General features: G+C 36.2%; 1 protein-coding gene across 1 annotated transcript in view; it reads right to left on the minus strand.

Annotated features, from left to right (window-relative positions):
- Positions 1-15,799, minus strand: part of SYNE2 (spectrin repeat containing, nuclear envelope 2) — a 281,350-nt gene that overhangs the window by 150,128 nt on the left and 115,423 nt on the right. The window contains 6 exon segments of the mRNA XM_010846800.1: positions 1,203-1,421; positions 2,720-2,864; positions 4,004-4,326; positions 6,090-8,193; positions 8,797-9,062; positions 9,918-10,073. Of these exon segments, the coding sequence (XP_010845102.1) occupies positions 1,203-1,421; positions 2,720-2,864; positions 4,004-4,326; positions 6,090-8,193; positions 8,797-9,062; positions 9,918-10,073 (3,213 nt within the window).

Genomic DNA, 15,799 nt, shown 5'->3' on the forward strand with positions numbered 1-15,799 from the left:
AAGACTGTATATTGTCACCTGCTTATTTAACTTACATGCAGAGTACATCATGAGAAACACTGGGCTGGAGGAAGCACAAGCTGGAATCAAGATTGCCAGGAGAAATATCAGTAACCTAAGATATGCAAATGACACCACCCTTATGGCAGAAAGTGAAGAAGAACTAAAGAGCCTCTTGATGAAAGTGAAAGAGGAGAGTGAAAAAGTTGGCTTAAAGCTCAACATTCAGAAAACTAAGATCATGGCATCCGGTCCCATCACTTCATGGCAAATAGATGGGGAAACAGTGGCTGACTTTATTTTTCTGGGCCACAAAATCACTGCAGACGGTGATTGCAGCCATGAAATTAAAAGACACTTACTCCTTGGAAGGAAAGTTATGACCAACCTATAGAGCATATTAAAAAGCAGAGACATTACTTTGTCAACAAAGGTTTGTCTAGTCAAGGCTATGGTTTGGTTTTTCCAGTGGTCATGTATGGATGTGAAAGCTGGACTATAAAGAAAGCTGAGTGCAGAAGAATTGATGTTTTTGAAGTGTGGTGTTGGAGAAGACCCTTGAGAGTCCCTTGGACTGCAAGAAGATCCAACCAGTCCATCATAAAGGAGATCAGTCCTGGGTATTCATTGGTAGGACTGATGTTGAAGCTGAAACTCCAATACTTTGGCCACCTGATGTGGAGAGCTGACTCATTTGAAAAGACCCCAATGCCAGGAAAGATTGAGGGCAGGAGGAGAAGCGGACGACAGAGGACGAGATGGTTGGATGGCATCACTGACTCAATGGACATGGGTTTGGGTGGACTCCAGGAGTTGGTGATGGACAGGGAGGCCTGGCATGCTGTGGTTCATGGGGTTGCAAAGAGTCAGACACAACTGAGCGACTGAACTGAACTTACATGCACAATAAAGATTTTAAAGATCATATGGGCAACTAATCACTTATTTCTAAGTTATCTGATACTGAAAAAAATGCCCCTATCATGAATGAACTTGAATCATTCTTGAATCATATCTTGGAGATTATTTTGCTAGGACCTGATCACTATAAACCATGGACATCGTTCCATATATGTGATGTAAACAAATGGTACAGATTGAGGACTTGTTTTACAATTTTTAAAAAATGAAAATAATAAAACAATTTAAATGACAAATGTTAGTAAACTGTATGTTGTGATTGTTGCACATGAAGCACTTACTTCTTCATGGACAAATTTCCACTCCTGCTTCAGTTCTTCACACCACATCTCCCACTCTTTAGCAGCTTCCAGCAAACTCAGCCATCTCTCCCACAGAGCCGATGTGCTTCTGAGCAAACAGAGGCTGTCACTGTCCGTGCACGTGGCTCTCAAGTGTCTGAGGACCTGTCGTTGTTTCAGCAGTTCTTCCTTGGCTGACATAAGATTTGACATCAAGGCCTTAAGAGGGAAAAGAAAAGGAGGAATAGAATTTTTCTGAATTCAGAACTATTCTGAAAGTTATAAACTATTTTAATCTTGAATAATTAATGCTTTTAAATCATCCAAAAGTCAGATATGATCCATTTTTTATTCCTTTTCAAAGTCAATTTGAGACAGATGAGAAGTATCAATGTATTGTTATATAGCACATGAATTTAGAATTATGGGGACAAATAATGACCCTTAAATCACACATTTTCCAAGTAAACATGTGTCTTCCAAGGTAAATATTCCTAGAAGTTCATTTTTAAAAAATTTTAATGTAAGCCTCATATTTTGTTGTTGTTCAGTCACTAAGTTGTGTCCAACTCTTTGCAACCCCGTGGACTTCAGCACTCCAGGCCTCCCTGTCCTTCACTATCTCCTGCAGTTTGCCCAAGTTCATGTTCTTGAGTTGGTGATGCTATTCCACCATCTCATCCTCTGCAGCCCTCTTCTCCTTTTGCCTTCAATCTTTCCCAGGATTAGGTGAGTCGGCTTTTCCCATCAGGTGGCCAAAGTATTGGAGCTTCAGCTTCAGTATTAGTCCTTCCAATGAGTATTCAGGGTTGATTTCCTTTAGGATGGACTGGTTTCATCTCTTTGCTGTACAAGTGACTTTCAAGAGTCTTCTCCAGCACCACAATTTGAAAGCATCAATTCTTCAGTGCTCAGCCTTCCTTACGGTCCAACTCGCACATCCATATATAGCTATTGGAAAGACCATAGCTTTGGCCCATATTTTACTAGATAGGTATTAATAATTTGTACAACACTTACTGCATCAACCACTAACACATTAGTTAAGGTTTTTTAGTTTTGTGGTAGATGATAAGCACAGATGATTTAAAATGTTCTCATCCAAATGCTTATAACACAATACTGCAACAGATAAAAAATGCAAAACTAAAATTGCTCAGTAATAGAGTATAAAAAGTAACCAGAATTTAGCACTTAAGATAGTTGCATTAAATGCTCTGTCATAGGCCCAGTGATCTCCAACAAAGTAACAAGCAAGGCAAAGCTTTCAAAAGAATGATCAATAAGGACAGTATGCTACTGGGGAGAGGACTGTCCTGTGAATTCGACCGATTAACTCTCTCAGAACCAATTCTTCATTTTCCCCATGGCTTTTGGTTTAGGAATTTTCTTGAGTGTATGAATTAGGTTAAAGATTTCTGTGGGTCATAACACAGCCACATCCCCCAATGCCTCCACTTGCTCTTTCTGCCAATTTTTTGCACACAGTCTTACTGAAGATTTGGAGTATCTGTTACCTTGCTCTGTTCCAAGCGCTCCAAAGCTTCTTTGTAAGATACTGGCAAGGGGCACATGGACTGCCCAAGAATGGTCTCCATCTGGCTGAGGTTAGTGCAAATTTTCTCATTTATATTCCTATAGCGTTTGTAATTGTCAAGACACCTAGTAAGGCACAGTTGGGGGAAAAAGTAATATTAAACTTTATTTAGTGCAATAAATTCTGAGCTTTCCAGAATGTATTCTGAACCCCTAATAAAAAACAGAATTTAATTCTCTTTTTGCTACTCAGTGTATTTCAACAAATACTTATTGACTTCTTCCCCCTCACCAGATCTGCATGAGACTTTTAATGCAAATATTAACAGGTAGATAAGACTGTTCCCCAAGCATTTAAACTTTGGAAAACTGTATTCTTGAACACTGCCAACAAGGTGTAAACTGGTACAATTCTTGTAGAAAGCTCCTTCGTCTTAAAACTGCTCATAACTTTTGATCAAGAAATATTCACAAAAGAGGCTCAAGTTCATTAGCAATAATAAAGATTCAAATTAAAACCACAAAGAAATATCATTTCTCAACCGTCAGACTGGCAAAAATTAAACCTCACACCATTAAGTATTGATAAGGATATGGGACCACTGGAATATTAATATGCTGCTGGCTTGAGTAGAAATAGATAAAATCATTTGGAATTAAAAATTTAAGATGTGTATAACTTTTGACCCGGTAATCACAATCCTAAGTATACACCCAACAGAAGCTCTTGAATTTGAAAACGTTCTTCCTAGAAAAAACTGCAACAATCCAAATATCTACCAATACCTGGGTGAGTGAATTTTACTACAGACAAAACACGAATGAACTTCAGAATCATAATTGTAAGTGTGAAAAAAAAATGAAGTCACAGAAGAGAATACATATGTGAAAATAGGATACAAATACATAGTAAAAATATTTTTTAAAGCAAAGGCATGGTCAATAAAGACAGGATAATGGTTATTTCTGAGAGGAGAGGGAAGGAGTCCACAAAGGAACTAAAAAGTCATGGTGTTTACCTTTGAACCTTTCAGTACAAAGGTGTTTATCATTATTCTTTATACCACATGCAGATTTCTATAAACATTCCATTTTAAGTACTGGATGTTAAGAAAAAATTAAATAAATGCAACAGAATATTTGCTATAGTTTTCCTTAGACAGTGATTTTTATTTTCCATATTTTCCAAATTAGTTCTAATGTGTACATGTTAATTATAATCTATATTTGTTCTTAAAGCGTTACCTTTAGAAAGAAGTACCTACCTTTCTACTTCAGCTTCCTTTACTTTGGCTGCCTCCCTCAAGGCTGAGTTCTTAGAAACTAAGTCCTGTAAAGTGCACTCAAGTTGTCGTTTAGCTTCCAGGCTGGAGACGGTCCCCAAATTCTCGGTGAGGTCCTGGATGCCTGCTATTGTGGATTTCAGTTCCTCTTGTTTCTGGCGAGGCACCTCTACTGATTCTTTCGGATTATCAAGATCTACTCTATGCGACACAATGATGGTTTCCAGATCGGAGATGATCCCCATGGCCCTGGAGACTGCTTCATTATAGCGTGTCATATTTTCATAAGCATCATTCAAGACACTCTGGTGAATGGAAGATTAAATGCTGTGATGAAATTTTCAAATTTGGGGGATTTTTGTCATTTTTGAATGTCTGTGATACATTCATAATACATCTCTGGGTCATACAAGAGCAAGCATTTCACACTTTTAGTTTGATAATATTACACTGATATTTTAAAATGAATAGGTTTTTCTTTGCATAAAGAAAATTATTTCTAGAATTATTTCATATTTCAATTTCAAATATTTCATAAAGAAAATTAGATTTCTAAGAAATCCAATCTAAATTTAAAAATACACATCATGAATCACGTCTAATGATATATATTAATGCTCTAGAACTCTTGTATTAGACTATTAAATAAAACTACTGAATATATTTAGTGTATATAACCTCAAGCAATGTTTGTGGAAAAAAAAAACTGGAACTAAATTAATGTCTCTGCCATTAACTTTAGTTTTGAGCACATCACTTAATGTCTCCAGATCTCTGTCTTCTTACTGAAATAACAAATAGTTGAAATAAAGAACTTGAAAGGTCCCTTCCAGTCCATCTCTAAGCATAACAGTTTGAGGATTTATGTACAGTGTTTCTGGAAACCATATTAAAATCAAATGGAGAAATTAAGTATCAATTTAAAGAACATATTAGCATTCATATGACTTTATATTTCTATAGTATTTATACCTAGCAAAATAGTTCAAATACATTATCTAATAACTCTTTGAATTAAAGAAGGGAGTTAACTTCCCCATTCTATAAATTTAGTGTGACAATTCAGAAAACACAGTGAAAGGAGTTACGTTAAGCACAGTGTGTTTAACTGATGCCTAAGATATCTACCCTTTTACTACAGGAAAGGAGGGAGTTTGTTACAGTCGCTCTTCAACAGGCATCAGAAAACTTTTCCTGTAAAAGGTCAGACTAAATATTTCAGGTTTTGCAAGACATACAGACTGTCACAACTACTCAGCCCAGATGTTGTAGCAGGTGAGCAGCCATAACAAGCCATAAAGTGAATGGGCATGGCTGTGTTCCAGTAAGATTTTACTTGTAAAATCAGATGCTGTAGGCAGATTGACCAATGAGCCTTAATTTGATGACCACTTTCTAAAAGGAGACAGATCTCAACATGAATCCTGGTTCTGTTACTACTGAAAGATCTTGAGAAAATGGTAGTTTCTAAACTTCAATTTCCTTGTTTTAAAATGAGGCTAATATTAGCACCCACCTCACAGAGTTGCTGTGAGGATGAAAGTGTTCAGCATACCTCCTAGACACTGTAAGTGCTAAAGAAATGTGGAGTTATTGTTTTGTGTTCTTTACACCATATTTATTCCACTACATTCTGTTATCTCTAAAAAAAACCCAAACAAACCAAAACCCAAACTTTTTGGTTCTGAGCCCAACGGATTCTACAAGGCATATAGAACTAACAGTGTCAAACATCTTTTTCCACTACAAGCACTACATTTTGATGTGGAATGCGTTGGGGCTATAAACTGGCCCTTTGAAGTTCTTTAAAATGACTATTCTCCTGTGTAGAATGTTCTTATAGAACCTGTAACTTCCATTTTTTAAATGTGTTTATTTTTAATTGAAGGATAATTGTTCTACAGTATTGTGTTGGTTTCTATCAAACATCAACGTGGGTCAGCCATAAGAACCTGCTACTTCTTGAGAAATGTAGATATTAACTAGAGTAAGACATAAAATCGGGTTTTTATGTTTTAAAAACATGAAAATAAAACAAATACATTAACTGCCTAATTAAAAAACTTACAGTGCGGGAATCAATGCTTGCATTAAGCTGCATGTAAAGATCTTCAATGTCATTTAATTTTGCTTCCACATCACTAGCTTCAGAAGAATTTTCCTCACTTTGCTTCTCAATGACAGTCACAGCTTTAATGCTATCCATTTCTGCCTGAACTTTTTCCTGAAACACTTCACAATTATCTTTTTCATTTTGAATATAGTCAATTTGCAAATTTATAAGCAATGGCTGTTGTAACTGAGATTTTATCTGATTTAAAACATGTAAAGAATTTTCTAGTTTGTCCTTAAAATCCTTTTCATCCATTTCTTTCAGTTGGGATTGCAGGGCCATTTTTTGTTGGAGAACCTGGCGCAACTTATTATGTTCTTCTGCATACAGCTTTAGTTGTTGTATTTCTCTCTCTTTGAATAAGTCATCAAAGTCTTTATTTTCACTTAATTTCTTGATAATCTCATGATACAAGCTCATGGCTTTCCCAATTCTCTGATTCAAAACTTGAGCATTGAGCAGACTGCTTTCTGGTGGAGTGTTAGGCATTGTTAGTACTGGTTCAGCCCTTTTCTTAATTTGTAAATCCAAAGCCTTCAGTTTAGCTAGTGATGCTTGATATTTGTCGTATTCTGCCACAAACGTATTCAACTGCTTAATTTTTTCTTCAAGTTCTCGTTCTTTTTCAAGTACTTGGGTTTGTATTTGATCAAGTTGGGTCCAATCCCAGTTTAGTTCTATACAGTCAAACACTTCTTTGAGTTTCAGTACTTGTAGGATACTAGATTGAATGCCAGTGATTTGGTTTTTAAGATGATACAACTCCTCTTTAACATCTGGATTTACTTCTGGATTCAGTAGAAGTTCATTGTGCTGTATATGGTCAAACTCCTTCTGAAGTGCAGATATTTTTTCATGAAATTCTCTGTAAGAATTTATCTTGTGTTCTACTTCATTACACTTATTTTGAATGAATCTTTGAGTTCTGTTGGCTCTAGTCTTAAGATTTTTCAGTCGATCATCTAGAAATAATCTTTCAAATACACTTAGATCCTTAGAGATGTTTGTTTGTTCCTGAAGATGTGTCGAGATTACACTCTTAATTTCTTGCAATTCCTTCTGAGAAGTGGTCAAAGCAACATACAGTTGTTCTAGTTCAGCTTCTGTGGAGGTTGTATCTGTCTTGGGGATTATCAGTGTTTCATTTCCTTGAAGAGAAAGTTGAACCTTCCCTATTATGGCAACAAATTTGCTTCTTTCTTCCAATTTAAGTTCTAATTGCTGTGATCTTTGGGTTGATTTTAAAACCAGCATTTGGTATTGATTCTGTAAGTCCTGAAGGAGGTTATTTAAATCATTGCTCTCATATGATGTGAAGTTAGGAATATTATCTTTGACCTCTTCAACCAAGGACTCCACAACCTGCTGCTTAGCTAGAATGCCATCGTGCACCACCTTGCATTTTCTGATCTGTGAAAGAACATCATCTGGGAGAAGGGAAATGGGAGGAGTGAGTTCCCCTAACAGATTCTTGACCCATAAGATAGCCTCTTTTATTTTGTATCTGGTTTCACACTTCTTGATCTGATTTTCCACCTCCATGTTTAATGGTTCCAATGCTTCCAATTGCTTCTGCAAATTACTTATTGCATCTTCTAAAATCTTTCTTTCTTTTTCTCCCCAAATCCTCTTCATCTGAAGTTCAGCTCGCCCCTTGAGCATAGAAAACCTATGCTTTATAGTATGGAGTTCAGTGGCCAAAGCAACCATGCTTAGATTCCCTTCCTGGGCTTCTGGAGAGTTCAGCCTTAACTGCAGATGCTGCTGCTGCTGCTGCAGGGAAGTTTCAAGGTCTTGAATCTTACTCATGAGAAACATAAACTCTTCGTGTCCCACTGATTGTTGAGAATACTTCTTCTGAACCAGTTGTTTCATTTGCTCCCAGCCATGCTCAAGTAGCCTGATCTGGCTTTCCAATAGCTTCTTATCCATGTCAGTCAGACAGTTTGATAAATTTTCCCATTCGATTTTCATCTTGCTTAAAGAATCTTTCTCTTTTTCTATTGATGCCAGAAAATTTTTAATTTTGTCCATATAGGTTGTACTGTCCAGGAGTCCCCTAGCAAAAGAAGAAAAAGTGAAGCTTATTAATATTTACTACCTCAACGTGAAGTTAGCTGTCATTAAAAGAAATTAATTCTGCTCTGAATTCATGAAAGAGAAGATTAGATTGTCTGTAAGAACACTCTTTCCTTAAAACAAAAATCAGAATCTTGTTTACTGTGGCTCTCAATTAATGTGTGACAATGTAGAAAGCTCATCTATAAAATGAGTATCATAAAAATGGAGAACCACAGGAACAATGGTTCTGTGAAGGGAACAATGTACGCAAAAGTCCTCTATAATCTGCAAAGTATTTGTGCAAAGTTAGGACTAAGAAAAATGACAATATCCAACTCCTTTGTTATTATCTTACCAACAATAACGACACTGATCAAGAAGGCATAACCATCAGGCTAAACTTTTTTTTTTTAAGGAGAAGCTATACTTAATACACATACCCAGAATATACAAATCTTTCTTATATGAAATTAATTTCTATACTGTAGTATTAAAATCATAATATTCTTTAACAATATAAGCTCTTAACACCCTGGGCCTGTCCAAAGAAGTGAAGCCTATGTTCAAATAAAGAATGCACGTCCTAAATTCTTATACTTACACTTTCAGACTTTCCTTTTCTGTCAACAAGGCTTTCATGGAGGATTCACCTGCCATGAGATGTCCCTGAAAATCTTCAAGGAGACAGTATTGACTTTCTTTCTTTTTCTTCAAAGTAATAAGTGCCTGAAGCAGATTATCCAAGTGCTGCACTGAATAACTTTCATCGTGGAGAACCAAGGCACTTGATTCTGTTTTGTTGAGACATTCACTTTGTTCTAGAGGTTCAATGGCTGCTTTCTTTCCTTGCATCTGGGTACATAATTCCTGAAAACAAGTAAAGGAAATCAATAAATATACACTTACTAATTCACTGATTAATTAATTCACTTATTTTCCCCCTTGCTCTTTCCTTCCAGTAATACATTCCATTCCAAGAATATTTTTAAATATTTCATTTGCACCCAGAGAAACGAAGGTCCTGACATTTAAAAGATCTCCCCCCCCGACTGGAGTCATGTTAAAATCTAAACTAACATTCACCATTGGTCTAACATCTAATAGCAATCTGGTCACCCTATTGTGTTCAAAGGTTCTACAAGGTCTAAAGAAGATTTATCTTGCTTTTATTATTTACATGCATCATCTCTTTTTCCTCTTTTAGATACACGTTTACTATTATGTAAACTTGGCTAAAATTGTAAGGATCATTTTTCAAAACATGATCATCTACTGGATTTTTGGATGCTTTTCCATGGCTATAAGTACATAAATACATAAACACAGTTATGCAAACACAGCTATAAAAATGAAGGAGTACCCCATAATATTGATAATTAAGACAAACAAAAGGAATTTGTCAAATGCAGGAAGATAGATATGACTAAAAAAAGGAATAATGACAAGCCAGAATCTCCAAATTTTATCACTGAATAAGTAAGTTTTTAGGAACTTTTTGAAAGAGAAAGACTAATGTTCATTAAACTCTTACACTTTTTAAATGGAAAGATTTATACAACTTACTGATTAGTACATAATTATATAGTTACCAAATTGATCATCAGGCAAAGGTTAAATAAGATTTTTCATTCTGTGCAAGCAAGTTTTTGGTAATTAAAATATATTGTATTGCACTAGATAAATGATGCAATCATGTTGTCAGTGTTTTTCTTGTTTCCATACCTCTATCTCCTTTAATTGTTCATTTCTTAACATAACATCTAATTCTAAAGGTTGATTTTGCAGCTCATTGACTTTCTGCTCATCTTCAGTGTTTTTCATGCTTTCTTGAACATCAAGAGAAAGTTGTCTTGACAAAATCATTTCCAAAGCTGAATTCTGAAAACATAAAAAGATTAATTGCTAAATAGACTAACTTCCAAATGAATAATTTTTATTTTTCTTGGTGAAAAAATTCCAGTTTCTTCTATTTACTCACATTAAAGACTTTTCAAAAGTATATTTTTGCCACGACCAAAGTGGATTTTTCCATGCAATATTTAATGACAATATTTAGTATTTTCCATGCAATATTTAATACCAAGAAAAATGAAACTTTTTTTTACAAGATAGTATAGGATCTAGCATTTCTCAATTATATACTGAGGAATAGCTACAGTCTTAAAGAAAGAAACAGATATGAAACAAACAAACAAAAAAAAAAAGTGCATACTTAGTATTCACCATGATGCAGAGGGCTAGTTTAGTAAATAGGCATTCAATGGTAACAACTGGTAGTTAAAAACAGTAAGTGGAGAGATGAAAGAAATGCCAAAATTTCATGCATTAAAAATGTCATGCCGTAAACCAAGTAACAGTAAGAATACCAATTCTGGGTATGGCAGAACAGGTTATATAGAGGGTAATTTGATCTTTTCTAAAAGCTCTAAGAACTCGAGGTTCTCAATAGGATATACAGAGATGGCATTTCAACTCATTTATTTATTTTTTCAACAAACATTTGTGAGCACTTATATATACCAGGTTCCACAGCAGTAATTTTAAAACATTTCACATTATTTTGCTAAGGTAGTAGATTTCATTTTCAGGTTACTTTATAAGTGAAATATCATTCAAATTTGCCATATACTTTCATGTCAGTAAACATCCAGTCTGTACCAAGTCTGTGAATAAAATATATCCACATCTCCAAACATAGCAGAAATTATTTAAAAAATTGTCTTAAAAATACAGCCTAGATAGTAATGTTACGATGTTAACAATGGGAAAAACTGGGTAAGAGATAAATGAGAACTATCTGTACTATCTTTGCAAGTTTTCTGTCAATGTGAAACTATTATAAAATCAGGGTTTACTTAAATAAAACAGATACTGTCTGGAGCTTCACCAATACTGATTGGTAAGAAAATTCAGTTGACCAGTGTTACTGAAGTATCTGCTTGGCACTTAGCACAGGACACTTCTTCTAAAAGGCTGTAAATAAGTGGGATGATTTTGCCAATTTCCTCCATTTCTAACAATTTATTCATGAGAACTATGGTTAATCCCCATGGAAGGTAGGATCTCTGCATGGGATGGGGGACAGGGAGGGAGATCCAGGAAGACTGTGAGAAGAGGGGGCGTTGGTGCCACATCACAGATTTCTGCACCATAAACTGAAGTCCTGTGAGGGCGAAGCCTGTCTCTTTGTCACCTGATGGCTACTGTTACTTAGTACCCCAACAAATCCACCTGCAGGGCAAGAGCTCCTGAGCTAAAGACATAGACACTAAACCCAGGAAATCTTCACTCCTTATCAACAATTTATTAGGAATTCAGAGCCCTGGTCTCTCTTACCTGATGGACCAGTCACTGGACTAGCCACATTTATAGCCTGCTATTTGTACTCAGCCTTCAGTGGTCAGAGAGAGCATCCTAAAAAGCCTGAAATCACCCCAAAACACCATTTGTTTACCAAATCCAAAAGCCATGTTTCCACTTTGGCAGAAAATCCAACAGAATCCCTCAAAGGAACATTTTAAATTTAAAAAGTAACATTCCTTTGTGCACACCCCAGAATTAGAACACAGACACCTGCCCTGATTGGCTCCTGGAAAGATTCTTTTGTAACCAGTCATCTTTTGCTCCTCATCTTTAGCCCTATTCTGATTTTCCAGACTCATTTGAAACATCTTATTTTAAACAATAAACAATAAGATGTTTCAAATATAATGCATTATATTTGAATATATAATATATATAATTATATATATTATATACAAGTATATATATAATATATATAATATATTCTTTTAATGTATTAAAAGAATACAATATCATGGTTACTCATTACCCATGACAAGGATATAACTGATATAATTTTCCATATTAAAAATACAATTTAAAGTCCAGTCCTCACTTCTTTTTCATCTATTCTTCCCTAGACCTAACCACTATTCTAAATCCACATACACTTGTCTTTATACTTTGACTACATATGTTAATATTCATACAGTATTATTTTATGTATTTTTAACTCATAAAACTGGAATCACATATATATTATTTTATAACTTATTTTCTTCATTCAGCAATATGATTTGAGGTTTATCATGGTGTCAGATATCATTGTGCCAGATAGCATATTAGCATATTAAACCTCAATTAACAGCCCATGTAACACACTTGATAAAATTGGGGGATAGACCGCCAAACATCAAGCTGGGTAGAGACGAGACTGGTTCTAATCCCAACTCTTCTAGAATGAGAATTTGGCTGATTAACACCTTCTGATGTCAATTCCCTAACCTGAAACACAGAGTTAGGATAGAAATTTTCTAAGGTTCCTCAGCCTAATATTTTAAGACTTTGAAGAATGTCCTCAAATGCATGTTGCTCCTAGATGTTAATACCATTTATACCATGTAAGTCACTCCTGTACAGAAATAAATTTTGGATTGAGAATAATACCTCTAGAGCAACAACCAAGATTTGCATAGTGGCCAGAAAGCAAAGTAATATACTTGGAAGACAGAGTTGACACACGACCTAACTACATGTTCCAAGACAAAAATTTTTCTACTGACTTACTAGGATAACCAACACCAGAAATAAACATCATTTACCCCAGGAATGAACTCTCTTTCTTCGTCTTCATTCTAGTACTGACTTCCCTGAGTTTCTGGTCACTCAGCTACAGCTGGATGCCTTGCATGTTTTATGTCTATGATCATCCATGTTCATTTAAATACGGAAATTATAAACACTCAGAAAATGTTAAAAAGAACAAAAAATGATTCAGACATACTGACTGACAATTATACCCAATGACAAAGACATTCAAAAAGCAATCATAGAAAAAAGGTGTTTTGTTTTTTTTAGGCATATTTATGCCATGAAGTTTGACATTTGGGAAGGAAGGGACAAGAAAGATCATTCAATATGGGTTAGGCTATAATGCTGCTTTATGAGTTTTTAGAAAAATAATAAGAGAAGAATGTATCAGTTACCCTGTGTTTCCTTTTTATCATTTCCTTTTATGACATGTAGAATCCTGAGAGATTACTCAGACCTCACTTTTTATCATATCCTAATTTGTAACCCCACTTAAGTTATATAGGAAGGGGGAGATGGAAGGTAGTTTTGTATTTTCATATTTAAAAAATTTTAGAAATTCACCTCTGTAAAAATATACAGTATGATCTTGGATCATAAGCACCTACACCCTTCAGACTGCATTTTGTAATTTCTTGTGCCTCTAAGCCTGCCTTAACATTTTTGATATTAAAGAAAAAGTCAGCCAAAGGTCTGATTCTAAAATATCCCTTGAGTGAGTGAGTGAGTGAAAGTCAGTCAGTCATGCCTGACTCTTTGCAAGCTCATGGACTATACAGTCCATGGAATTCTCCAAGCCAGAATACTGGATTGGGTAGTCTTTCCCTTCTCCAGGGAATCTTCCCAATCCAGGGATCGAACCCAGTCTCCCACATTGCAGGCAGATTCTTTACCAGCTGAGCCACAGGGAAGCCTAAGAATACTGGAGTATGTAGCCTGTCCCTTCTCCAGCAGATCTTCCGGATCCAGGAATTGAACCGGTGTCTCTTGTATTGCAGGCAGATTCTTTACCAACTGAGCTATAAGGAAGCCCACATGTCTTTACTGGGGCTAAGTAAGAAAGTACTACAAAATTCAGATTTGTTGTTCTGTCACTAAGCTGTGTCCAGCTCTTTGCGACCCCATGGACTACACCACATCAGGCTCCTCTGTTTTCCACTATCTCCTGGAGTTTGCTCAAATTCATGTCCACTGACTCGGTGATGTTATCTAACCATCTCATCCTCTGTCACTCCCTTTTTCTTTTGCATTCAGTCTTTCCCAATATCAGGGTCTTTCCCAAAGAACTGGCTCTTCACATCAGGTGGCCAAAGGTTCCAATAAATTTTTTTTTTTTTAAAAAGAGGTGTTACATATACACAATGGAATATTCAGTTCAGTTGCTCAGTTGTGTCTGATTCTTTGCGACCCCATGGACTGAAGCATGCCAGGCCTCCCTGTCCATCATCAACTCCTGGAGCTTGCTCAAACTCATGTCCATCTAGTCAGTGATGCTATCCAACCATCTCATCTTCTGTCATCCCCTTCTCCTCCTGCCTTCAATCTTTCCCAGCATCAGAGTCTTTTCCAATGAGTCAGTTATTCACATCAGGTGGCCAAAGTATTGGAGCTTCAGATTCAGTCTCAATCCTTCTAATGAATATTCAGGACTGATTTCCTTTAGGATTGACTGGTTTGATCTCTGTGCTGTCCAAGGGACTCTCAAGAGTCTTCTCCAACAACACAATTCAAAAGCATCAATTCTTCAGCACTCAGCTTTCTTTGTGGTCCAATTCTCACATCCATACATGACTGCTGGAAAAACCATAGCTTTGACTTGACAGATCTTTGTCAGCAAAGTAATGTCTCTGCTTTTTAATATGCTGCCTAGGTTGGTCATAGCTTTTCTTCCAAGGAGCAACCATCTTTTAATTTACCCAACCATTAAAAAGAATGAAACTAGAACACTTTCTAACACCATACACAAAAATAAACTCAAAATGGATTAAAGATCTAAACATAAGACCAGAGACTATAAAACTCCTAGAGGAAAACACAGGCAAAACACCCTCTGACATAATCTGATTATGCAGGATCCTCTATGACCCACCTCCCAGAGTAATGGAAATAAAAGCAAAAATAAACATATGGGACCTAACTAAAAACTTTTGCACAACGAAGGAAACTATAAGCAAGGTGAAAACACAGCCTTCAGAGTGGGAGAAAATAAGAGCAAACGAAGCAACTGACAAAGAATTAATCTCAAAAAATACAAGCAATTCCTGTAGCTCAAGTCCAGAAAAATAAACGACCCAATCAAAAAATCGGCCAAAGAACTAAACATTTCTCCAAAGAAGACATACAGATGGCTAACAAACACATGAAAAGATGCTCAACATCATTCATTACCAGAGAAATGCAAATCAAAACCACAATGAGGTACCATCTCACGCCAGTCAGAATGGCTGCTATCCGAAAGTCTACAAACAGTAAGTGCTGGAAAGGGTGTGGAGAAAAGGGAACCCTCTTGCACTGTTGGTGGGAATGCAAACTAGTACAGCCATTATGGAGAACAGTGTGGAGATTCCTTAAAAAACTGGAAACAGAACTGCCATATGACCCAGCAATCCCACTCCTGGGCATACACACCAAGGAAACCAGCATTGAAAGAGACACATGTACCCCAATGTTCATCACAGCACTGTTTATAATAGCCAGGACATGGAAGCAACCTAGATGTCCATTGGCAGACGAACAGATAAGAAAGCTGTGGTACATATACACAATGGAATATTACTCAGCCATTAAAAAGAATACATTTGAATCTGTTTTAATGAGGTAGATGAAATTGGAGCCTATTATACAGAGTAAAGTAAGTTAGAAAGAAAAACACCAATACAGTATCAGATCAGATCAGATCAGTCACTCAGTCGTGTCCAATTCTTTGCGACCCCATGAATCGCAGCACGCCAGGCCTCCCCGTCCATCACCAACTCCTGGAGTTCACTGAGACTCACGTCCATTGAGTCAGT

This window comes from Bison bison, unplaced genomic scaffold, assembly GCF_000754665.1.
Source record: "Bison bison bison isolate TAMUID 2011002044 unplaced genomic scaffold, Bison_UMD1.0 scf7180017864239, whole genome shotgun sequence".
Lineage (NCBI taxonomy): Eukaryota > Metazoa > Chordata > Mammalia > Artiodactyla > Bovidae > Bison > Bison bison.